This window comes from Chlorocebus sabaeus, chromosome 9 (assembly GCF_047675955.1).
Source record: "Chlorocebus sabaeus isolate Y175 chromosome 9, mChlSab1.0.hap1, whole genome shotgun sequence".
NCBI lineage: Eukaryota > Metazoa > Chordata > Mammalia > Primates > Cercopithecidae > Chlorocebus > Chlorocebus sabaeus.
In genome coordinates, this window is record NC_132912.1 from 13,613,057 (window position 1) to 13,639,974 (window position 26,918).

Consider the following 26,918-nt stretch of genomic DNA (forward strand, 5'->3'; position numbering starts at 1 on the left):
CCACCCAGAAAATTCAGACCTAAACCTAAACCTACACATAATACTTGGTTGATACATCAACTAGAATGACAATTAAGTGATATGCAATGCAGGGGTGAGGGATTCTCTTTCTATATCTGAAACATTTGATGTCATAACCCAGTACTTTACTTGTTGGGGTCAAGGGGCTAGAAACGGGGGACCAACCAAACAGAAGATTGACTGGTGCACGCGGAGAAAGATCAGGATGTTCACAGGAAACTGCCCACTTCTCGCCCCTGCTGCCCAAATGGGCAGGACTGCTTTGTCCCAGTGCCCTGTAAGCCACGGCTTGGCTGCAGGATGATGCACCCTTGACCTGAGGGGAGCCAAGCCGCAGATATGTCAAGTGATGAGCTGGGCCCTCTCTGGCCTCCTCCTGAGAATGGCAGGCAGTGAGGGAACGAGGGGTTCAGCAGGAGCCAGCAATGCCAAAATGTCACAATGCGAGTAGCATGATGTGCCTACTGTGTGCAAACCAGAACTGTGAGGAGCCAGCAAGCAAAAGGACGAGGTCAGCCAGCACGGAGGGGAGGATGAAGCGGATGTGCAAAGAGAAGCGGCGACCGGAGACACAGAGACAACGCTCGTGGAGAGGGATGCAGAGTCCAGACCTTACAGCAGCCCTGTTCCTGGCCACTTCCACCGGCGGCCCCACGAGGCCTCTTTTCCTTAAGGGAACCGAGTGACATTCCACTCTAGAAACCAAAGAGCGTTCTAGAAGACAGCATTTTATACAGGTTGGAGTAAAGCCTGGCTCTCTTTTTTAAAGACAGGGATCTCGCTATGTTGCCCAGGCTGGCCTTGGACTCCTGGCCTCAAGCAATTCTTCTGCCTCAGCCTCCTGAGTAGCTGGGATGCCCAGTAAGCCTGACTCTTCACGCGTCCTCAATGGCATATGATCCCCGTGTTTGGATGTCCCTCAGCCTCAGCACACTGAGTGGGCAACACTGGCCTCTGTGCGCCCACAAATCTTAGAGGCACGTCACGGGACACACAGTCACAAGTGCTCTCTTGAGATGTGATCTATTTCAGCATATGGTTTTTCTCACATTTTTGTTGATTCTTATTAAGTGCAACTATGGTGAAGATGACGTTCTCTGATCCTGTATACAAACTTGGCGGGGTTGGGGGGGCTTACAAATCTGGGACTTAAACCTCATTGTGACCTTATTACAAAAATAAAATGCATAAATTCAAGACATATTTATCCACCACACATAATGTGCCAGGACTATGCTAGGTGTTACTGAACAAATGGTCTCTTGTCCCCAAAAAGCCTGCAGTGAAGTGGAAGATAAAGGCAGTAAGAAGTTAAGGACTGCCCAGAGCACACCTGTGATTACACAAGCCAGGCACCAGGTATATACCAAGGGGCACCTCACCCATCATTGGGTGGGAGTGGGCAGCGGGGAAAGCTTTCAGATAAAGTGATGGCTGAGCTGAAACCAAAGAAAAAAGTGGAGGTGAGCTGAAGAAAGGAGAAAGAAGGTAGAGAATGCTCCAGCCACAAGAAAGGGCATGTGCATTCCAAAGGCACAGCCTGTGACTGTTCTGAGGCAGGTGGGGGAGAGGCAGTCTCACATGAAGCTCAGGTTTCTACACTCACAGGGCAAGGGTAAGGAGGTCTCGGGCCTATGTGAGGGGGGAGCTGGAACGAAAGCCTCTGGTGAGGCTGTGAAGGGCAAGGGTCTACCCCTGAGTACAGGGAGACAACGAGCAAGCTCTGTCCAGACTTTGAGGGAGAAAAAGAAAGTTTCTTAGAAAACTCTAAATGCGGCCGGGCATGGTGGTTCTCACCTGTAATCCCAGCACTTTGGGAGGCCGAGGTGGGCAGATCACTCTAAGTTAGGAGTTTGAGACCAGCCTGGCCAACATGGCCAAACCCTGCGTGGTGGTGCACACCTGTAATCCCAGCTACTTGGGAGACGGGGGCAGGAAAATCGCTTGAACCTGGGAGGCAGAGGTTGCAATGAGCCAAGATCATGCCACTGCACTCTGGCCTGGGAGACAGAGCGAGACTCCATCTTAAAAAAAAAAAAAAAAAAAAAAAAAAATTTAATGCTTGGCCTGCAATCCGAGGTTGTACCAATGCATAAAACTGTAAGTGAGCAGCAGCATTGCTGTTGACACTCCTGGGCTCTAGAGAGAGGGAAATGCAGAATGAGTTTGAAAGGATGCCTTGAAACCTGGGCCACGACAGATTCTCACAGAAGAAAGAAAAGAAAAGAAAACAAAAGAAAAGAAAAACAGGCCTGCTAGAGATGAGCTCATATTTAAAATAATGAAATACATACAATGACCCAGCAAATACCAGAGGCAGTGGACTCAGGAGCTGCAGGGTGAGACGCCCCTTGCGGATGGCAATGGACGGCAAAGTAAGTGTGCTTAAAATGAACAAGGAAAAATTCAATGCAACAGGAAAGTAACAGGCTGATTTCAAAAAGAACCAAATAGAACTTACAGAAATTAAACATATAGTATCTTATATTAGTCTGTTCTCATACTGCTAATAAAGACATACCTGAGACTGGGTAATTTATAAAGGAAACAGGTTTATTGGACTCACAGTTTCACATGGCTGGGGAGGCCTCACAATCATATTTTGGGGCAGGGAAGAGAGAAGAGAGAGAATGGAAGGGAGAGGAACATCTTGATTCTTAAAATAGAGAGGGGGTACGAAGTAAATTATTGATCATAGCTGTTTTAAATCTTAGGGGAAAGCAGAGAAAACAAATTCTTGGCAAATGTCTTTACCACATTCAAGATGAAGAGGAACACTATTATTTCAACATTTTAACCTAAAGACTACTGCTAATGGGGACAAATGTCATTCTTCAGTCTGTGACCAAATCAGAAAATCTCTCCTAGGGCTATGCCACAGAAATGTCAATGCTGACTAGGTTTCAATTATACTCCTTACACACACACTCTTTTGGGATAAGCACCAAAAGCTATCTTTAAAAGGGAGCTGGGAGAAGACTCAGTAATTTGCCTTCGGGGAATAACAGAGAAGACAGCAGTACATCTCATCCTTCAGGTCTCAACTGAGACGTGACCTTCCCCGATAAGGCCTGCCTGAGTTCGTTAACCAGTGATTTTTAAAAATAACAATGTCCAGTGTTCATCAAGACTGCAAGCTCAAAGCAAAGGCAGAGATCACATCTTCCGTTCACTGCTGGTACATAATAGGCAGGTATGAATGTATGGTTGGTGAAAGAATAAATCTGAGAAGGTTTTTTCTCTGGTCTGTTACTTCACTTGAAGGAACTGAAGGCAGCACTTCTTCAGTAAATAGCCAGAGGTCTCATACTGAGCCCTGAAGTTCATTTCGGATTCAGTTTGACAATCAGAATTTAGGACAGTTCATCAACTAATGCACCTAAAAATGATGCCTTCAAATTAAGGAAATAAAGTATTGCAGACAAAGTATTTACAGATGAAACGAGAATATCCTACTGAGTTACAGACATGAGACCTTAGCAGCTGGCCTGCGGGGCAGTCAGACATACAGACACAAAAGTCAAGGACTGCAAAAGCTGGCCGTGAGGACCGTCTCATCTTAGTGCTGACTGCTACTGTATGGGGCTGTTATTTTCAGTTGGTTGATGTAATGAAAAGGGCCCTAGATATCCATAAAATTGATTCCCAGCCATATTTATCTGGTTCTTCAGGTTTACTTCTGAGAATGTGGACTATCATCTCTGAACCACAGAATCTCTGACCCGGAGGCTTTTATTATTTATTTTAACTGGAGACTTTAAAAGTTAGTGAAGCCACACTTTTTTTCTGGAGAAAGTGATGGTTCAAGAGCTTGAATGACAGTCAGGAGTGAACCTACATCCCACAGTGCTCCCTTCATTATCCCCACACTGGTGGGGCTCTGAGGCTTGAAGAGTCTTGTTGAATCCCAGTGATTCTCACCGATTTGAGGCCACAGCGCACTCTCTCTCTCTCTCTTTCTCTGTGTGTGTGTGTGGTGGCGGGGGTGGGGGGATAGACAACAATATCCCTTGTCCTCCTTCATTCAGTTTTGCTACTATGACATTTCTGTCCAAAAGGAAGTGCCAAAAAGTGCTGATAGTGGTTTCTCAAATTAAACAAGGTTATTTTTAATTTCTATCAATTTAAGGAGGCACCCATTTATAATACAACTGTTGGGAAACAAGAATAATTTTCCTTTGGTGAGTTGTGCCATGCCTTTGTTTAACATGGCTGGTGTATTTCAATGGTTACGTCATATTTACTAAGTATTAAGATCTGGGTAATAACAAGCTTTAGTGTAATGATGTTTGTTGAATCCATTTTTTTTTAATTAGCAAAGAAAAATGTTTCAAAAATTATGGATTTAATAGACTGGGCGCAGTGGCTCATGCCTGTAATCCCACCACTTTGGAAGGCTGAGGCGGGCGGATCACCTGGGGTCAGGAGTACAAGACCAGCCTGGTCAACATGCCGAAACCCCCTCTCTATTAGAAATTCAAAATTAGCTGGGCATGGTGGCACACACCTGTAGTCCCAGCTACTAGGGAGGCTGAGACATGAGAATTGCTTGAGCCTGGAAGGCGGAGGTTGCAGTGAGCCAAGATCACACCACTGCACTCCAGCCTGGTTGACAGGTGAGAAACTGTCTCAAAAAAAAAAAAAATGGATTTATAGAAATTCTACTTGGAAGGTGCATTATGTTTCATATAACTCATTTGTTTATTTTATAGAATAGAATGCTGAGGCTCAAGCAACACAAAATTTAAAAGATTGGGAATCACCAGCTCAGAGGCCTTAGGCAAGCGGCATAAAACACATGCGTTCCCTCCACACATTACTGGGCTTGATCGTTCTTTAGATAAATGAATGAGGAAAAAGTCATGAGTTTTTCGGTTTCTAAAGTGAAGGTTCTCAGTAGATGAACTCTGAAAGTCATTCCACGAGGTGCTGAGTTTACCCCCTCGCCAGGAGGTCTGGAATGAATGCCTCCAGTGTCAGGGTAAACTATAACGTGGGCGGGAGGCTCAGGTCAGACCCCAACCCAGAGGTGACAGAGGCTGGGAGAAGGAAGGGTGAGGGGCTGGGGAGGTGGGCGCAGGGCAGGGGTCTCACCCATCAGTGGAGGTCTATGCACTGTCCCACCGTGGACACTGGGCGAAGACGCTGGGGCGTCAGGACAGGGCCTGTGCCTCAGACGTAGAATTCAATTTCCTGTTCTTTTTTACACGGTGGCAACTCCCTTCTCATTGGGATCAGCTGTAGGAAAATTTGGGGTTTACATGCTGAGGCTGACAGGAGTTCTCAGACTTTTATCTGATCTTCACTCTTTCGGGCACCAAGTTGCTAGGACAAAGGCTAAAATACACCTGGAGGGGAAGTATACGGATGCGTCAAGGAGTCTTCAGGTAGGAAAACTAGGAAATGGCACATTTAGCCTAACTCTGGATTCCGTTACTAGGTTTATTTAAACCAAAATCCCACAATAAAATGATTACACTTCATCTTTTGAGGATGATTCCTCTGTAGTATGAATGAAAGCACGACATACTACACTTCCCATGTGGCATACCATGGAGATTTCTCTTCGATATTTAACGATGATCAATGCTTTCACAGCCTCCATTAAATACAAACTTAGCTTTTTTATTTTAGATTACCTTGATGTTTTTGATCGACAAGATTACACTATCCTTAATTCCTATCTGCCATTTGATCTGTCTGTGGCTGCTGTTTCTTCTAATCTTCAAACTTATACTCCACCTCCTTGAATTTCAGCTGCCCTTTTCCAACTTGTCATGGAGAAGTTGTGTAGTTATCTTGTTATTCATGCCCTGTACGCATCCAATGTGGGAGTACTGTTTTGATTTTTAAGAAACCACCTTTTTCAGAGAAGATACATGGACTGTTTTGATATATTCCTTCCCTCTTTCCTTCCTTCCTATATTTATTGATCATTAGTTATGTGAGTGGTGCTGTTTCACGGGACAAGGAATATACAAAGCAAACATAAAACATGATCTCTGCCCACAGGAGCGTATAGTCTTGTTGGGAAGACAAGATGCCCTAATATAAACAGCACAACCGTACATCCCGATCTGCCCAGGAAAGTTCAAGTTTAAAGCACCTGTTTTCCCAGTGAGATAATTAACAGCACCATACCGACTCTCAAGAGTGTCCCAGTGTGCACAGTAAATGACATGCTCATCCTCCATCGAAGTCATCAACAGCAAGGCAGAGAGTTAAGATGCCCTGCTAAGCCATCTAAGGCAGTAAGGGCTACTGGTACTCAGAGAAAGGGGCAATCAGTACAGGTTAGGGCATCTGAAAAAGTCTCATGGTACAGGGGATGAGACTTGGGGTAAACCAGGAAGAATGAGTCAGGCTTGTCTACATAGAGAGGGGAGAAAAGGGCACTGCGGCCCTGTGAACAGCATAACAGAGTCCACAATGAATGAGTGGTGCTTGAGGAACAGTGTCAGCGCTGGGCTGGCTCACCTGGGAGGAAGCGCCGGGAAATATGTTCACAAGGAGAGAGAAATTCAAGTTACAGAGTGCTTGGAAAAGGCCAGAGTTCGGATTGAATAGGCCAACGGGAAGAAAGTAGGAAAACAACGTCCTGAGATTTGGTTTTATGGGTGTTACTAGGCTGTTAGGATACAGTAGTATGAACTGGAAGGAGAAAGGAGGGTTAGGGAGGACATTTCAAGAGTGTTTTTGCAGAATTTCAAGGACAGAGTGATGCACAGCTGGACCAGGATGCTGTCAAAGAAGCCAAAGGGCGCTGAATGAGAGAGGAGGGACAAAAGGAGTTGATAGGGCCAGGTAGTTAAGCAGGGTGGCTCGCAAAGAAAAAAAGGCATTCAAGGTGTTTCTGAGTTTTCAGACTTGAAGAGTTAGTTGATGCCTCTGCTAAAAATAATGTAGTCACAAGCGGGTATCAGTGTTAGGTGGCCCATGCCACCACCAAGGTGACTGCTGTGTGGGTAAGCAGGGCTACCGCTGACTCTTCAGAAAGAGGCCAGCACAGGCCCCATGCCCTGCAGGAAACTTGAATGTCCTATATATCTCTTGGTCTCCACTGTCCTGCCTTCATTTCTCATTGGGATTTGTCCCCAGGTAGTTGTACCTGGCTAAGTGGATTCAAAATGGTATGTACAGTGGTAAAGAGGTGTTGGGAGGAAGGTGGTTAAAATAATGAAGATTGGATTTACTCTGTGATCCAAGGGGCAGGGCTGATAGGAGGATACTAGGGTTGAGTATAAAAGGGTTTCTGAGGAATACTATCAGCTGACCATGGAGAGGTGTCAAAATCCAACCAAGAGTAGGATGCAAGAAACATGACGTGGAAACACAGTCCATACAGCAGAAGACTTGACTGGAGGGAGCAGTCAGAGGGAAGACCCGATTAATTCCAAAAAGGAGCGCCTCTCTCTCTGCTAAGCGTTTTTTACAGATAGGTATAGCCGTGCTTTGCTCTTATACAAAAATGTCTGACAGGCAGCCAAAATCGATTACAGCTTTCCGTTAAGTTTAAATGAAGGCTATAGAATTATTATTATTATTATTTTTGAGACGGATTCTCACCCTGTCACCAGGCTGGACGGCAGGGGCGCGATCTCGGCTCACTGCAACCTCCACCTCCTGGCTTCTCCTGCCTCCATTCTCCTGCCTCAGCCTCCCGAGCAGCTGGGACTACAGGCACGCGCCACCATGCCCAGCTAATTTTTCTATTTTTAGTAGAAATGGGGTTTCACCACGTTGGCCAGGATGGTCTCAATCTCTCGACCTCATGATCTGCCCACCTCAGCCTCCCAAAGTGCTGGGATTACAGGCGTGAGCCACTGTGCCTGGCCAAAAATTATGAATTTTTAAGGGGTTTTCTTATTGGAAGCTTGCATACACTCTTATTTTTTTGTGTGAGTATTCTATGATCATTTGCAATGCACTTTTAGGGCAGAAATACTAGCAAATCAATTTCTGAGTCTTTCAGATTTTTGATGCACACCTTGTAGGAGACAGTCAATACTTGCTATGGAACTGAATTGAAACATGTGCTAGATTACCGGCACCAATTGTAGGTCCAGAAGAAAAGCTACCAGGAATGCGATCTGACTGATTCTGAACTTATTAAGCAATTCTGCTTCCCCACAAGAGGAGAGAAAATAGGAGGATGTGGCATTACCTTAGGATGCTGGTGAGCAACTTCGATGAGTCAAACAATTCAGGGAGTTAAAGAAAGAAGAGATGGGCTATGCAGAAAACATTGCTTTCTATTTTCAGGGCCACAGCTGGCCCATGTGGAGGCATTGTTCAGATTAGAGAGGTGTCTTTCCACAAGACACTATACTTTCAGCTGCAGGAAAACTGTCACAATAAATATACAAATCGAAAGTGTCCACAACGGCAACGGTGCCCACAATGTTGCGCAATGCACATTCTACTGCAGTGGCCCTGTTTATGCTCCAGAAACATATCTCTTTTGACAGGAGGCTGTTTTTGTCAATCCTAGTGGTGGTGGTAAAATGCAGGTTTTGCAAGAATTCAGTAACTGGGAGTTGGAGTTGAATCCTTGCAAGGGAATCCACAACTGGTTCCTGCCCATTATCTGACAGGCTGAAGAAAGACCAATAAGAGCCACACCCTTCTTAACAAGTTTCTCCACATTTCCATTTGCTCGTTATGTAGTAAACATATGAATTCACAGTTCTGAGGAGATGAGATCCCTTTTTTGAGCTTATGGAAGGCCGGTGTTGAAGCTGTGGTGAAGCATAGCCTCACTGTGGCCCCAACCGCACGGATCCGAATTCATCAGGTCTGCAATGGGGCCGAGGTAGCTTTCAGAAGCAACTTTAAGAAGCACAGCTCTGGCTGAAAATGCTTGGAGGTAAACTATATCTGAGTCCATTTCACTGGCATTATATTCATGAAGTCAAACATATTAAGGTAAACAGGTTGCTGAGGACTTAAGATCCACCAGTAAGCATGAGCCTTAAACAGTTCTGGAGGCAAAAGGCTTTCACCCAATGTTTTACTGAATTTAAGTCTCATTAAACATGTTCTGTAGTTAACCTTTTCCATTCTCTCTGCGTCTGATATACTTCATTCAAGGCCTAGTTCAGACATCATCCATTCTGTGAGGTCTTCCCCTAGTGAGATTTACATCCTCTGTGCTTTCTCCTCCCCCCATCAGGTAATAGACATTTGTCATTTATTTTATTCTGTCTTGGAGCATGGCTGTTAGGGGTCATCGGTGACATGTCTTACTAGACTGCACATTCCTTAACATCGGGGCCATGCCTTAGTCAGTCACTGGCTTGGGACAGTAAATACGTTGTTAGTAGAAATTTCACACCTGCTGATGATTTCTAGGTTTATGATATCAATGAAAATATTGCAAAGATTCTGGTGTTCTCATGACTTAATCTAGTATCTGAAAAGCAGCAAAAATCATGTCTTCTGTAACACACTGTTTGGGGAAATGTCAGCTGAACAAGTGTTTCAAATATGCAATTAAGGAGACTTTGGCCAAGAGCTTGCCAAGAAGAGATTCTCCATTTTCTTCAAGACTGTCGTCATGACAAAGTCATATGGAAAATGAAATGGCATTTGTTTAGTGATCCATAAGTAAGATCTATGCTGGAGTCTGGAAGTGCCTTCTTCCACCTTGGTGAAGTGGGTGGCTATTCCGTCTAGTCCTGGTGAGGCACTGTAGCCATGTCTGAAACCTGGACCCTTGTGTTACATAACACAAAAAAAGAGTTAAATGCCCAAGGTTCAAAGAATGAGGGCAGCTGAGACAAGGCTACCTTCCTTCTCACTGATTCCAGGAGAGGTGGAGCAACCTTCAGAAAACTAGGTGACGGTGAGAAACAGCTGAAAGAGCCCAGGCTTCACAGGGGTTGTTGTGTATAGTTGATACCCATTAACCCCATCATGGCTGTTAGCCTTGGGGCCGACACCCGTCATCGCTGTTGGCCTCGGGGCGTCATCGCTGTTGGCCTCGGGGCCGATATCCATCATCGCTGTTGGCCTGGGGGCCGATATCCGTCATCGCTGTTGGCCTCGGGGCCGATATCCATCATCGCTGTTAGACTCGGGGTCGATACCCATCATCACTGTTGGGCTCGGGTCGATACCCGTCATCGCTGTTGGGCTCGGGTCGATACCCGTCATCGCTGTTAGACTCGGGTTGATACCTGTCATCACTGATGGACTCGGGAGCTCTGACTGTAGGGGCTGCTGCTCCCAGGCGCATCTGAAAGCAATCGGAATCCCCTGTGGCTGTGTGTTCAAAATGCAGATTTCTGGGACTACCCTAAACCTACTGAATCTATCTCTGAGCATGGGACCCAGAAGTCTGAATTTCAAACCAACGCTCCAGGAAATTCTGATGCACACTAAAATATGAGAACCACCGTGGAAGGGGCTGGAAGTAGAGGGCTACACACACACAGAACAGCCAAGATTCCACATGACCTCTTTGTCACTGGGCCTTCATAAAACGTGGGAAAATACAAACGACAACAACAACTAGGTGAGAGTTACAAACACAGCCGACAGGCAAGCAATATTTCTGATGTAATTATACTGATGTTATGTATCATGTAATTATATCCTGTTTTAAGCAGATCGGATGTGAAAATATGAACAGGTAAATTAATAGGTGATTAGTCATCTTCCCAAAGATTCTTTCAGCATCCATCACTTTGGTTCTGACTGCCAAACATTTAAACTAGAATTTGATTTACATACAACTTTGGAACACAAGCTATATCAAATGTTTACTCCCAAACTCTTGTGGTTCTATGTACTGAAGAGTCTCAGAAGTATCTCTTTCTTGACGGAAGGGATCAAACTTCTTTTTTCCTCCCAAGCACAATGGAGCTGATTCTCACTATCTTCAAGAAAAGACCTGCCCTGACACTAGTAAAAAAACTGATGTATAGCTATGTTTTAAAAAGAAAATCACTTTGAATATGCTTTGCATAAACAACCGACTGGTTATCTGAAATCATTTATATGTCCTAGCGGCATTTATAAAGAATCCAAAATGCTAGAGTTTAAGATAGAAATTAAAAACTGAGAAATCTTTCTTTCCTTTCATATACTCCTTTTAGAAAGACTAAAGGGTTTAGCGTGCTGCAAAATGGCATGGGAGTCAGACAGGCCTCGGGTGAAGTCCTGATTCCACTACTTACTAGCTGTTTAAATTAAATGGGGTTACTTAATTTCCCATGGTCTCAGTGTCCTCTCCTATAAATGGAAATAAAATAATCAACATTGGAGGGGTCCTCAAATCCAAGCTAATGCTTTAACCTTATTCTTATAAGGAGTTCTGAGAACACAGATAAGTTACTCTCAAGAAATAAATAAATCGGATGCAAATTCCACCCCAACCACATTAATTTAAATCTACGTGAGATCAAATAGAAAACAGCTATTCACTTTTTGTGATTAAATCCTAATGGAAACAGAGATACTATAAAATGACAAATATGGACCCTACAGGTATCTAGAGTCACAAGAATAAAACAAGAGGTTCTGGTGGTCATTTCTGCAGAGCCTGTGAAAGTGTGACAGCAAAAGTGGCCAGGCACCCATTCAAATCTTGTAAGAGGCACAGTTATTTTTTTACCAAGGAGTGCTCCCTCCCAGGGAAGTTCTGATACCTGTGGCTGTCCAGACAGACTATCAAGGCTGGCCTCTCAGGAGAGAGGCAGTTCGTGCTGCGTAGAGTGAACTAAGAACTCCCGACAAGGTCTTCACTTGACATGCATATGTAATTTCCACTGAATGCAAGAAGATTCAAGACTCCAGGACAGTTTAATAGTAATAAAACTTTCTCAACTCATCACTATGAAGTTGAATTAAAAATCCTACAAGGGGGGCTCTAAAAATGGCTTCATTGCAACTGTATTTTCTGAGGATCATTCAGGGATTCAAAGATAGATTCTATCATATTTAGACAACTCTAACCACGTTAATCTGCATGGTCTACTGAGTATATCACAGCAAGAACTAGATGTGGACCAATTCTAGCCTCAGCAGGTAAGGAAAACATACCTGGGTACTAACCTCCACTCTGGCTATAAAATCAATTCTGAATCAAATTCAAGATACTAAGTTTATCCCCAGCACTAAAACCTAAGACTCTACTTAGTAGGATCATAAGTTGTTTCTTCTTAAATTCAAAATGCTCAGGTGAACGTTTCTAATTAAAAACTCTTTCATCAGCAATACCTTGAGTCATACTTATCAATACATTTTAAATACATTATTAAGTGTTAGTCACCATAAGACAGATGAGATTATGTAAAAATTATGATCTCTACAAAAGAGGCTTATATTTTATTTTTAAGATACTGTCATGGGGACTATTAATTACCGGTACAAAAAGCTTTGTTAATAATCCCCAAAACAAACTTTTTTCCAGTCCTTTCTGTTCCTACTTATAAGCATTTTGTAGATTTTCATTCATCTTTTTTCCCATTGTTGTTTTAACCAATCTAATAATCACTTTTGTTTGAAACAAAATTGAACTCCTACTGTTATTTTCATTTCTGAGATTTTGTAAAATTAACTAGTCTTCATACGTTCCTAAAAAATAGGACTTTTCAAATTAATACCCTATTGGGACATTATCCCACAAGAGATCAAGTAAGAAAGACTGTATGTTTAATATTTACAAAATCGTTTCCAAGGGGTGGTAGACAGTAATAATAGCAAGGATAGCCTTGGCACTATTATGCCTAAAGAAACCATTTTATCACTTCTTCATAGTACTCAGATTCAAAAGACTCAGGTTGGGGAATTGTTTTTTTTTTTTTTTTTTTTGCTATTGGTAGAGATTTTTTTAAAAAAGAAAAGACCTGCAATTAATAGCTACTTCTGAAAATCACTTTGTATTGTAATATGTGGGTTAACCCACTTTTAACTAAGGAAAATATAGTAAAGAAAAAATGTATTAGGAAGTTAAGAGAGTTGTATTCAAATTTGTATTCAATTTTGGTTTCTATGTTTTAGCTTTCATTGGCATTTTATTAACTGGTAGAAATTTACAACAATGTTTTAATGTCAGTCATTCCAGATTAGTTATTCAAGAAGATGTGAGGATGGATGTTTAGTACTAGACCCAGTATGTCAATAAATTAACATCAAAGTCAAGATGAAAAATAAAAACCTATGCCTCTTCACTCATCCCACGTGCATTTATGGAAATCCTGGTCTGTGGGAAGCTCTCAACAATGTGTGCAGGGTAGGAAAGACTTTCCTTCTACCTTCTGAGGGTTCAGTCGAGTCTATGAAATAAACCAACAATGGGTAAGTTAACAGGAGAAAAGTGCACAGGGGCACCGCAGGAAAGAAGAGTGAGATCTAGAAGCATACATACCCTCTTTATAGGGAGAGGGGAGGGAGGATGGAGCAGACAAATTAGGGGAGAGTAAATGGTTTTGGGGAATGCTGAATGGGCCCTCAGAAGAACAGGTGACAGCCTGTGACAAAGTCTCTCTGGGTGTGGTGTCACCTCCAGTGTCCTCTCCTGTGATGAGTTAATTCTCCCTGGTTCATGACACTTCCAGGGAGGGAGTTCACAACTGAGTTCCCTTTGGAGGATCAGTCTTTGGGCAGATAAGGGAGTTCAGAGAGAGCCCCTTCCTGCAGCTGCTGTTCCCCAGGTGCCTACAATTTGAAATAATCTGTGTACCAAAGCAGCATTTCTTAAGGTAGCATCTCCTGAGCTCTTTCAAGAGCAACAGGTAATAGAAACATATTTGAGACAAAGCGTGTCCTTAAGAAACTTATAAGAAATTATCAGAATAAGTCAGGTAGAAATGTTGACTAGCCAGAATGAATGGAATGTTTTTACAAAAGAGTCCAATCTGATACCACATTCACGTTTGAATAAAAATGGTAAGAATGTACGCCATAATCTTGGAGGAGTGAGATTAGGGTGGCCTTTTTGTTTTCTATACATTTTAAACCATTTGTATTTTAAAATAAATATTATTTTTGTAATCAGGAAAAAAATCAAAATCAAAATATATGTCCATGAATAAACACTGCAAATAAAATCACTGCAGATAAATAAATGTAAACTATTTGTTGATTTAGGTTGTTGGTGGCTTATGGGATTTCCATCTGTTTTAAAGTTACTGGGTTGTTATTACAGAATTTTAATAGATTTAATTCAATAACAAAAGTGTATGGAAATTTTAAGTTCTTCAACTGGAATAATCTACTTGATTATATATTGGGAGCAAAGACCTCATTGCCATTTTTATAGAGTAGAGCAGTGAAGGAAATGAAGGTGTGTCCTCTATTTGTAATATACTTTTTCTTTTTTTTTTTTTTGAGACCAAGTCTGGCTCTGTTGCCCAGGCTGGAGTGCAGTGGTACGACCTTGGCTTACTGAAACCTCCGCCTCCCAGGTTCAAGTGATTCTCCTGCCTCAGGTTCCCAAGTAGCTGGGACTACAGGTGTGCACCACCACGCCTGGCTAATTTTTTTGTATTCTTAGTAGAGACAGGGTTTCACCATGTTGGCCAGGCTGGTCTTGAACTCCTGACCTGCGGTGATCCACCTGCTTCGGCCTCCCAAAGTGCAGGGATTACAGGTGTGAGCCACCACACCCGGCCTGTAATACGTTTTTTCAAACTCTTGCATGATGTCCAGTCTAGATGGAAAATGGCAGAAGAAACCCACATCGATCCACTTGTCATGATCTACTTCGTTACCATCTATTATTAGGATAACTCTTCTACCGTCATTAAAATGGACTATGGTCATTTATGGTTCCCTAATTCCCAAATGCTTTCATAATATTAATATGCTGCCCTGGGGGAAAAAAAGAAAATTAAAACAATTCCTGGCTGTATTTCAGAAAAGCATCAGTAGCCTTGACCTTCCTGTTTTGAGAAGGGTCCCGTCTTCACTTCAGGAAGTCCTACTTACATCACTGACCATTTTTCAAATTTTGTCATGTTGTTTGTAGTGTCACTTCAGGCTGAATCATTCTTTTTCAGAAATGGCAGAGTTTGTGGTATCTCTGTAGCTTTTCGTATTTAATACAACTCAACTGTCACTTTAAGTGAAAATATTCTGATGGAGCACGAGAAATTCTCTGTTAATGAAGGCTTATGTCCTTCTGGCCACGAACAAAGGGTGCCTGGTACTTGCTAGTTCCATTTAAATACCGTATTATTTTATAAAGTTAATTGTGGATTTTCAAGCATCCTTCAAACACTATTGAATTCATTTACTCATTTTGCCAGATAATGGGGAACAGAAGGGGGCAGAGAAGGCCCCTCTGAGTCAGTCCCACTTCACAACTGAACAATGCAGGAACTGAGCTACGAAGTACAGCACCCCTATCGTTATTCCAGTTTTAAGCAAGGCCTGATTCAGAGTTTCATTTTCATGGAGTTGTGTTTAGATTTGAGACTTGGTTTATGTTCTTTTTGGTAAGAACTAAGTACTTCTATTTCCTAAAGTTAGATTCATCCGATTGCTGAATATGGACGTTTTAAAGTTAAGAGAAGTCGGTTTAGGATGTGGCACTGCATATAAAGGCAGAGGCGCTCCCACGTGCCCCTGCGTGGTCACCATAGTGCAGTGGAATACAGACGCATGCTCAAAGGAGGTAAGGGGGAGAGACCCACGGTGGTCTCTGCATGGAGCTGGCATGACTCCATGGCACAAAACAAGAGGGAGAAGAGCGGGTCAAGCACATGTGGGGGTGCACAGGGTTTGATGTCACAGTAAGGTCACTTAGATTTAAAATGTCTTTAGAAGCAACAACCTGGTAAACAACTCTAAACTTTGGAGAGAAACATTTTACTTTATCTTTTTTTTTTTTATTTTAAAGCATCATAGCTTTATTCTCATAACTAAAAATTTAAGTTGAAGTCATATTTTGAGGAAGCTCTTAGTTAGAAATTACAAATTACTTGCATTTTAAAAGTCAAGAAAAAACTTCTTTTTGGTTCTGCAGCAGATCAAACTGGCTCTTAATTATCTTAACAAATTAACATTACCTTGAATAATGAATTCTAGTGGTATCTGGGGTGGTGAATTACAGAGCTCAACCCCGAAAGCCATGTGAATGGCTAAATTGCCAATGGCAAATGAAATTGGCCACTAGTCAGTTTACTATAGTTTCAGCTGCATCGTTATGGAATGAAGGCAAAGCTCAACAAAGAACCCACAAAATGAAATGATGCAGACCAACCTTTTATTGCACCCACAATATTTTGGTCTAGTCCTTTCCGGTTGTCATTGAGTCCTCTTTTCCTCTTCCCATTGGGTAAGGAGTTAGCCAAAGTCTTGTCATCAAAAAACGCACACACCAGTTTTCTAAACAGAAGGCTTCCTGAGCGAGTGTAGTTTGACAATATAGAGTCCAGCTGAGATTTAGGCATAAACACATCAAAGCCTTCAGCAAGTTGTACTTCTGGCTACCAAAAGAACATAAACATTTCATTAAAAGCAAGATTTGAAGCATTTGACTTTGGGTACATGAGCAACAAAAAAACATCACTAGCTACTGAAATGTACATCTCCTACAAATGAAAACACTCTTGGCTTTCTTTGTGTGCCAGTATCTGCTATTTATAAAACCAAGGACTAGTTATAACTTACAAAACAAGATGCTCTAATTGCAATATTGAGCCTTGTCAAAAGCAATGGAAAGAAAATAGCCACGAGAAGGCTGGATAACCACAAAATCCTATCATTCTAGAGCTAACAGGGAGTTGAGATTTCTGGATGAAATATCCTCATTTTATAAACAAAGGAACTAAAGCCCAAAGAGATCATAAAAAAAAGACTGAGAAATAATTCAAATGTGCTCAGTGCAGTACGGTTATAGATCACTTTCTCATACACTAAATAACTTAATTTCTTTCACCTAAGGACACAAATACGAGGATACCCCAGAAGGCCCCTGGTTCCTTCTACTATGCCAGTGACTTTTAGCTGCAGAGCTATTTTTTTCCCCCAGTGAAAACTTTTGTAAACTAATACATAAAATAAGTAAAAATGATGAGCAGGTTTCCCAGGCTGTTTAAATCCACTCCCCATCCCTAATTTTGGGAGGAAAATGTGACACTATGTCCCAGATCACCCTTGGAAAACCAAGATGCTAGCACACTGCTTCCCTGGCAGGGACTTCCTGACTGGGATAAGGAAGCAGAAGACATCCAAGGCGCCTTTCAACTTGGATGCTACTGCACACGCTTGGCGCTCAGAACGCCTTCTCCAACAGCATGCCATGAGGTTGACAACTCGCCTTTGAATCTTTCAACCCAGTTCATACCTTTTCCTTTACAAAGCCTTCCAAATGAACTCATCTCCTAACTCCTTGCTGCCCATGGAGGTGGCTACAACTCTCTGTTCCTGCTGTTCATTTAGCAGACATATGATTCTGTTTCTTACACTGTAGTAGAATTATTTATTAGTTTGCAGCCCTTCCTGATCCCGAAGCTCAGACTTTATCTCTCTAGGATCTGGCATACAGCAGGCACTCAGTAACTTCTTGTGGAATAGACTAAAGTTCATTAGTCATAACCTGCACTACTAAGCCATTTAGTTTATTGTTGGTTATGACATGGTAGCTGTAAAATAATAACTTTAATATGAAGAAACGCAACTGGTAAACTGTTACTAGGAAAAAAGTCTGACGAAAACCTCACTGAATTAAGATGCTATCGAAGCTGATTCTTAGATCTCCTATTCATCACTTTGCAAAACTGGCCCTGCTTTACAGTTTCTAAATCACATCAGTAATGTGAGGATTCGGGATTAATTTCTCTCCCGGATAGTAAGAATGGTTATTTTTGGTTTTGTCCTATCGCTTTTCAACACGCCACCCCACCTATGGTTAAAGTAAAGAGGGCTCAGAGCATGGCTTAAATTCTTTGGATGACACAGGAAGGAGTTTGGGCCTGGTCCCTGCAAAACAGAACTCTTAACTGGAATATCCAGAAAGTCATCTCACGGCTCTGCTTCACTTTGCCATTCCACGTTTGGTCTCTGAATGTGTGGTGAATATCACTATACGAGCTATGCTGTCAGGCTTTCCCTTGACTTCTGCATTTTGCTGCTTGCTGGTTCCAGGTCTCCAGAGGAGGTGGTCTGAGCTGGAGGCTACATCCCGAGTTCCCAGAACAGAGGTGGTACATAACAGGCACTCAATAAGTCTTTGTTGAATGATTCAATGTAGACAATATTAGGATTGAGAGAATTTTACCATCATAATCTAAGATGAAGTTTTATTCATAACCAGAGTTTTATTTTGCATATCCTATGCTGCATTTAGAATTTTCGTTCTACATGAACTCATCTTGGATTTTTGCTAAGTGCTCCTGTATCATTTGAAAGCCATTTAAAAAAAAAATCCAAGTTTATCTTACAGAAGCAGCTACTCACAGCTATTTGAGGGTCTAGGGTGGTTCAGATGCTCTTAATGGCAAGACAGGAAGGGGAAGGACAGTAGTTACTCACATAATCTCAGTTTGATTCTGATACCATTAAACAGGTACTTAAAACGCTGACTTCTGAGACATTCCCTTTGATTCATCCTGTGAACGTGGACCCCAGTTTGAGAAACACTGACCTGAATGAGCTACCAGGCAGAACTGGCCACTCCCTTCTTCACGCGCTCATACTATTTTCTAAGAACTCTGTTTACAGCACTTTTCATGCAGCATTTGCTTAGCTGGGAGTTTGCATTTTTCATTGGGATGAGGACTCTTGTATCTGGAGTGTCAAGCATCCAATGAGTGCCCAATAGATATTTGTCAGAATAAACAAAACAGTATGTAAGAATTCATTTAAAATGACTGGTGTTGATTCAGAGATCTTTTATCCCTGTAGGAAGAAAGTAGGTTTGAAACTTTGCCATGATGTGCTCAGCACACCCGTGTCTTCTAATCATTCCTGTGGTACCTTCAGGAGTTGGGTGACCTGGATAACACTGACCCAGCTGTTTCAATACCTACTCACTGAGCCCCCTCCATGTGTAGGAATCTGAAGGCTCACTCTGCAGGCGAGACATATGCACAAATACCTATCCTATAAAGTCGAACGTGGTAAAACATGAGAGAGAACAGAGCAAGCGCCGTCTGAGACAGCATCAGGCAGGACTTGGCTGCTGGGGGTGCGGGAGGAAGGGGGCTCTTGGGGCTCAGGAGGGTAAAGGACAGTGTTTTAACAGGACCCTGAAGGTAGGATTCAGGAGACAGGTACAGCCGCTGTTTCTGGTATCTGCCACAGCTCCTAACAACTAAGCATCTGGAGGTTTCTGCAGAGCTAAGAGACTTCCAATGCAGACGCTGTCACTGCTTCCCATTCCACTTTCTACTGCCAAATACTGTTATTTTGAACTGTTCTTTCCAGATCAAGGAACATGAACTCACCCCCTTGCAAGCACGTTACAAAGGAGGAAGTATTCTGACTAGTGGAGGCGTTGGTGGCAGCGGCAGCCGGGGCACAGGTGACTGGGCTCTGTCCTTCCTGTTCTTCTCGGCCTGTCTCCTATTCAGATTTCTGAGCCAGGAGTGAACGAGCACCAATGCTACCTACGTGTGCCAGGTGCCGCAAGGCAACAACGCCTTAAAAGAACAAAAGAGGGCAGCTCTGTTTTCTGAAACACAAAGAAAAGATGACGTTCACTAATCTCACATTTTCACTGTGAAATCTTTTTATTTCCTCCATTTGATAAGTATAACCACAGTGGATTACTATCTCATAATGAGCCACACCTTTGTACATATATTTAAAAACAGGATAAAGCTCTTTCTTTAATTGTATCATTGACTCTCTTAGTTTACTGGCTCTGGTTTAAATGAGATCTCTCTGCTTACTGATAGCTATGACAGAAACCAACACTCTTCCAAATGAATATTGTTTTGAAAACTGGACCTCTCTTGGCAGAGTCACGATTTGATACTCAAGCCAAAATAGAAAGCGAGTATGTTAATTTACAGATTTTAGTGATTACTGAAATAATACGATTTTTAAATGATGACGTCTAAACAAACAGTTCAAAATAACAATCTGAAGTTGGGGCAGGATTTATGACACAGTCATCATTTTAGGAGCTGGGAGTCTGAATTCCCACTATAAATGTGGATTTTCATCTATGTCCTGCCTATTTTAGGTACCTTGGCCACTTAGTACAACAACGTATCAAATGCTGACTTTTCCTTCTTCATCTCGCACTGGGTGAAGTTCTGGAGGCAAACACTGTATACACAGTCATCATCACTCTTGGAAATGTCCCAGAGCCAGGCCTGCGGACTTTCACGAATTTGTTTCTTTGCATTTCAGCTGTGGTCTCCCTTTGCTTAGACGTAGCTGGGGTTGAGATCTAGTTTGGCTGGATCTCCTAACTAGGTAAATGAAGATGCTCCTTCCTTACCCCTCTGCCCCGTTACACTCCCAAGTCCCCATGAGCACATCATGGGACTCCCCTGTATAATCGAAAGAATACAAAGACAGACAGTTTTTAGGAGATCATGCTAGTTAACCACCAAAGGAATATTTCTAACATAGGCTACTTTATCTAAGGTATTAGTAAGGTATTAATAAGTAAATTGGGCCGGGCGCGGTGGCTCAAACCTGTAATCCCAGCACTTTGGGAGGCCGAGACGGGCGGATCACGAGGTCAGGAGATCGAGACCATGCTGGCTAACACGGTGAAACCCCGTCTCTACTAAAAGATACAAAAAACTAGCCGGGCGAGGTGGCGGGCACCTGTAGTCCCAGCTACTCGGGAGGCTGAGGCAGGAGAATGGCATAAACCCGGGAGGCGGAGCTTGCAGTGAGCTGAGATCCAGCCACTGCACTCCAGCCTGGGCGACAGAGTGCAACTCCGTCTCAAAAAAAAAAAAAAAAAAAAAAAAAAGTAAATTACAATAAGACACATAAAAAGCTCCATGTGGTCACTGGTTAAAAGAAGCACACAAATAATCATACTGGGCATTAACCCCAGATGTTCAGTGGCAGATTAATAGGGTGCAGATTCTGTGTATTACATAGGGTCACCTTTGCAGGCACGTGCACAGGGCTGTTTGGATGAGATCATACGCTGGTGGGGATTTGGGGGGCTGGGCTGGCTGGTCAGTCTGGCTGGCTCCGGACCAAAAGCTGAAAGAAAACTGTAGACGAAGAGGCAGGATCCTGCTGAACAAGACTAACTGATTTGGGACTGAAAAGCTTGTAACAGGATTCATAAGAGTGCTTAAAGGATGTGAATTTAGTCTATGTCCACACTACCATATACAATGATCTTTTGTTCTTGTGTTTATTTTGCAGTATATTAGATGTATTTTGAGGAAAATGTGCTTCAGTTTAAGAAAAGAAATTTTACAACACAAACCTCCCCCATAATTGATTTAATTTTGCTCATAGATGTGATATGCTTCTGTCTGATAAAAACTACATGTTCCTGGGAGCGGGGGAGGGATTGCATTGGGAGTTATACCTGATGTAAATGACGAGATGATGGGTGCTGACGAGTTGATGGGTGCAGCACACTAACATGGCACAAGTATACATATGTAACAAACCTGCACGTTATGCACATGTACCCTAGAACTTAAAGTATAATAATAATTTTAAAAAAATTTCATTTCCATTTTATTAAAGCTGGAAAATTGGGATTCATGCTTTTGGCATATGATTTATATAAATACAAAAAAATGTGTAAAAAAAAAACCAAAAAACAAAAAAAAACCCGACATGTTCCTGTAACTCAGGTCTGCCCCAGGTGGACATAGCAAGAATCACTGTTACCATTTATTTTCTATTTTTAAATTTTATTTTTATTTTTTAGAGACAGGATCTCAACCTGGTGCCCATGTGGGGTACAAGTAGGGGGAATCACAGCTCACTGCAGCCTCCAACTCCTGGGTTGAAATGATCCTCTCACCTCAACCTCCTGAGTAGCTTGGGCTACAAGCGTGTGGCCAGTTAATTTAAATAAATTTTTTTTTTATAGAGATAGAGTCTCGCTATGTTGCCCAGGCTGGTCTTCAATTCCTGGCCTCCAGTGATCCTCCCTCCTCAGTCTCCCAAAGTGCTGAGATTACAGGCATGTGCTACCATGCCCAGCAAATTTTTAAAATGTATGTATTTATATATTTTGTAGTGAGGGGGGTCTCGCTTTGCTGCCCAGGCTGGTCTCAAACTCTTAGCCTCAAGCAATCCTCCTGCCTTGGTCTCCCAAAGGGATTACAGGCAGGAGCCAACATGTGCAGCCTGTCATTTATTAAATGCTATGCTAAGAACACAGCCCACGAGGAGGGTAGCCACAAGAGCGTGTGGGACTGGTCGCTCACCAGCATGGCTGTTCCTGTTGAGCAGCTCAGAACAGAGGTGGCCTGGGGACGTAGCAGGCCTGAGCCGCAGTGTAGATGGGGCGGAAGCACGCGCATGTCCTACGTCAAGGCTCATAGTGGAAGGTGGCTGCCCTCTTTCCATTAAGCAAAAAATGCTCAGCCAAAAGTCCTATCCAAAAGTAGGTGTAATTTACACAATAGCATATAGTGAATGTTGAATAGGATAAAAATGACAAGAAGTCATCCAACAGCCAATTCTTTATAGACATTTTTAGTTGACAATATTTTGGTAGAACTAAGCATTTAATTTTAGAAGAGAATACAATTTGGTCCCTTGAAATTTTCTCCATGTACTTGCATAATGAGACATTCCGGTCTTTTAGAGATGCTTTTAGCTTTTTCCTTCTTCGGGTAATAAATTAATGACTCTGAAGACTAGGGCTTGATTTATGCTAAAGATATTTGAGCCAAAATGTACAATATGTAAGAGTCTAACCACTGCAATTTAGCTTCTTCTCTCCTAAGGCCCTGAAATGGCTCCTCCAAGAGGTCCACTCTGAGAGACTATCCAGGTTCCCCGGTGACCTGACTGCCTGTGCCACAGCTGACGTCCTATGCTATTATAATTACTGTTTGTGAATTTTTCTTCATGTGCCCCTTCAAGGGCAGGGACTGTTTCACATACTTCAGTATTGCCTGGAAAACAGTGATATAATTAACATTTATTTGGTACTTACTATATTCCAGGCCCTAGGCTAACACATATCACACAGATTTTTTCAAATTTGATTTTCACCCTATGAAATGGCTCCTATTATTATCCCCAATTTGCAGATGCAAAAACTACGGCTCAGAGAATTAAAGTAACTTGTTTAAGATTATCCAGCTAATACATGGTGAAGCGAAGATCTGAACTCCTGCAGCCTGCGCTGGAACTTACACTCTCAGGCATACATGGCCTCAATTTCAATGTGTCAATGAGTAAATTAAAAAAATCACTTGCTTGGTTTTACTTTACTTGATCCCAGTGGATCACTTTATCTACTGGGCCAAGAAGGTGTTAAGAAAACAGATTTCAAGGCCAGGCACGGTGGCTTACGCCTGTAATCCTAGCACTTTGGGAGGGTGAGGTGGTTGGATCACTTGAGGCCAGGAGTTCAAGACCAGCCTGGCCAACGTGGCGAAACCCTGTCTCTACTTAAAACACAAAAATCATCTGGGCATGGTGGCATGCACCCGTAGTCCCAGCTACTCGGGAGGCTGAGGCAGGAGAATTGCCTGAACCCAGGAGGTGGAAGTTGCAGTGAGCCGAGATCACGCCACTGCACTCCAGCCTGGATGACAGAGCAAGACTCCATCTCCATAAAAAAAAGAAAGAAAGCAGATTTCCAATACAGATATTCTGATGAAAATCCACAATTTATCTTCTGAAAACTTTTAAACTGGCATAATCTGGGATTATTGGAGACTATTTATTTATAGTAACTACAACAAATAGAAAACATTTCCTATTATTACAAATTATTTTAAAATATTGTTAAAAACTAGTCTGATTGTTTCACCAAAGCTGAAAAACAAGAAACGAAAAGCAACAACAACAAAACAAACTTAGGCCATGTATATCTGCTCTGAAAAACACAAATCAATATATGCAATCTTGAAAAACAGTGACCATAAGAAATTAACAACTGTCTTCTTTCAATATTGGTAGAGTATTGGGTTGTGAACTCATGAAGAAAGAATTAAATACTGTATTTTCTTTCTTTCCTTTTTTTTTTTGAGATGGAGTCTCGCTCTGTTGCCAGGCTGGAGTGCAGTGGCGTGATCTCGGCTCACTGCAATCTTCAACTCCCGGGTTCATGCGATTCTCCTGCCTCAGCCTCCCCAGTAGCTGGGATTACAGGCACGCACCACTGTGCCCAGCTAATTTTCAAATTTTTAGTAGAGACAGGGTTTCACCGTGTTGGCCAGTATGGTCTCAATCTCCTGACCTCCTGATCCGCTTGCCTTGGCCTCCCAAAGTGCTGGGATTACAGGCATGAGCCACCAAGCCTGGCCTAAATACTGTATTTAAATCTGAAATTTAGTTTTGGGTTTCTGCTTCTGCTTCTGTGTAATTGAGGTTCGAATTTTATTTAATGTGCTGCTTTTAAAAGGGTCAAATAATCCTGCCCAAAAGAGAAGTATTTCAGGCTATTCCCTTTCTAAGAACACTATTTGTTCATATGTATTTGTTCACTGATAGACAAAGTTTTATTTTAAAATATTTATTCCCATAAAGATACTGAGGTAAGAATGCTAAGGTTAAAAAAAGAACTAATATTTATTGAGTGCTTAAAACGAGCCAGGCCTTGTTCTAAGTGCTCCACAGGGATGACTTCATCTAATTCCTCCAATGGGCCAATTCCAGGAGGGAAGCACTTGCTATCCCCATTCTACAGAGAGACATGGAGTGGGGAGGGGTCAGGTTCGCTTGCTCAGGGTCACACAGCTGAGAGTCGAACCCAGGCAGTCTGACCTCAGAGCCTGCTCCCTGACCCGTGATGTTCTCCCCAAGAAACTTCCAAGTAAACAGAATCAACAGCCACAGCTGAAGCTTGCAGTTCTTTCATATGATAATCATCCCCTCAACAGTGACTCAGTCTTCGTCACGCACAGGCATCGGGCTAGGATGGGCACCCACAAATCCTCTGCACAGCGGACAAGGGCAGATGACAGACCTGGGTTGGGGCACACACTCCACTTTTCTTGGCTGTGTGAACGTGTGCAAGCTGCCCATAGAAAGCGGATAAGAAGAATACCTCAAAGATGGCGCATGATGAATACTATTACTGTTACTATTATTCTTAACCATAGTTTCTGCTCTTGAGAAGCTGGGGTGGAAGGATGCATTGACATGTCAATAATTACCAAACAATATAGGAAGTTCTATCCAGGAGGATCGTTCAGATCACAGTAGAGGCCTGAAGGGGAGTGGGTGGGTACAGAGAGGAGCAACAGGAAAAAAACAAGTAAACTGCAGTGAACTTGAGGAGGGGGCTCTCCTTAAAGCTAAGTCCTAGACATAATGTTTTCTAAGTTTATTTTGTATACTGTGCTTAACGCAAACGCAGATGCTTCCTCCTTCGCAGATTAAACAAATAACATTTATTGAGTGCCTTTTATGTGCCAGGCACTGCTACAGGATTTTCCCCTATACTATATCTCATTTGATGCTCACAACACTCTGCCGTTTTGACATTTCGGTTGGTTCTGATTAGAACTTAGTGTTTTTCTGCATCTGAGTAGGGACTATTGTTATCAGTTTGAAGACAGTGGCTGACCTGCCATGATTGACAGCCCCTTGTGGGCCCTTATATTTGTGTTTGTGCCATGGGTATACACATTGGCATTTGGGTGACACTACGAGTCACAATGCAAAAAGGGAACTCTATACACTGCACGTTCTTTATCTTTACAAAAGCGATAAAGCGTGGGTTTCCAGTGTCACTTTTCGGCGTTTCTCGTGTTAATCTTTCTCCTGTGCTCGAGGTGTCTAGTGAACGTGTTGAGGATATGAAATTCACTTTTCCTTCCCATCCAGAGCTGAAAGCCTGCGCTGCTCTTGCTCTCCGTATCTCAGTTGAAGTCCCAGCTGCAGCTGTAACCCAGCAAGTTTCCCAGATGGGAATCCAGGGCTCACTTCCCACTCAGTCCCCGCGTCCCTCCTGAACGGCTCTCCCTGCTCCTCCTCTCCAGGCTCACTGTTCCTGTCCAGCCCTCCTGATCTCCTGCCTGGCGGGCTGCATGCATCTTCCTCCCGCTCTCTCTGTCTCTCTGTCAGCCGCATGCTGTTCTAGCTACAGTTCTAAGATACAGGCACAATTCTTCCTTTACTGGAGACTTGCAATGGCTCCCTCCTGCCCACAGATAAAGGCTGAAGGCCTCACCTGGACTTTTCCTCTCTCCCCCTACCCTACTTTTACCAATGCCAGCCAGACAGCTGCTCCAGCAACACTGGGCCACCTGCCCAATCCTATAATTTTGTTCTTTTGTTTTTGTTTTTTTTGAGACAGAATCTCCCTGTGTCACCTAGGCTGGAGTGCAGTGGTGTAATCTCGGCTCACTGCAACCTCTGCCTCCTGGGTTCAAGCGATTCTCATGCCTCACCCTCCTGAGTAGCTGGGACTACAGGCATATGCCACCACGTCTGGCTAATTTTTGTATTTTTAGTATAGACGGGTTTCGCCATGTTGGCCAGGCTGGTCTCAAGCTCTTGACCTCAGGTGATCTGCCCACCTTGGCCTCTCAAAGTGCTGGGATTACAAGTGTAAGCCACAGTGACTGGCCTCACTTTTCTTTTACTTTTTTTTTTTTTTTTTGAGACAGAGTCTCACTCTGTCACCCAGGCTGGAGTGCAGTGGCACGATCTCAGCTCACTGCAAGCTCTGCCTCCCGGGTTCACGCCATTCTCCTGCCTCAGCCTCCCCAGCAGCTGGGACTACAGGTGCACATTGCCACGCCCGGCTAATTTTTGTATTTTTAGTAGAGACGGGGTTTCACCATGTTAGCCAGGATGGTCTTGATCTCCTGACC

At 42.9% G+C, this 26,918-nt stretch overlaps 1 protein-coding gene across 16 annotated transcripts in view; it reads right to left on the reverse strand.

Moving 5' to 3' along the window:
• Positions 1-26,918, reverse strand: part of BEND7 (BEN domain containing 7) — an 80,866-nt gene that overhangs the window by 16,324 nt on the left and 37,624 nt on the right. For 15 of the 16 annotated variants that reach the window (XM_037983343.2, XM_008002300.3, XM_008002298.3 and 12 more), the window contains one exon: positions 16,232-16,457. In XM_037983343.2, coding sequence (XP_037839271.1) covers positions 16,232-16,457 — 226 coding nt within the window. The remainder of the gene's footprint in view (positions 1-16,231; positions 16,458-26,918) is intronic. The other variant, XM_073018728.1, reaches the window with a different exon arrangement.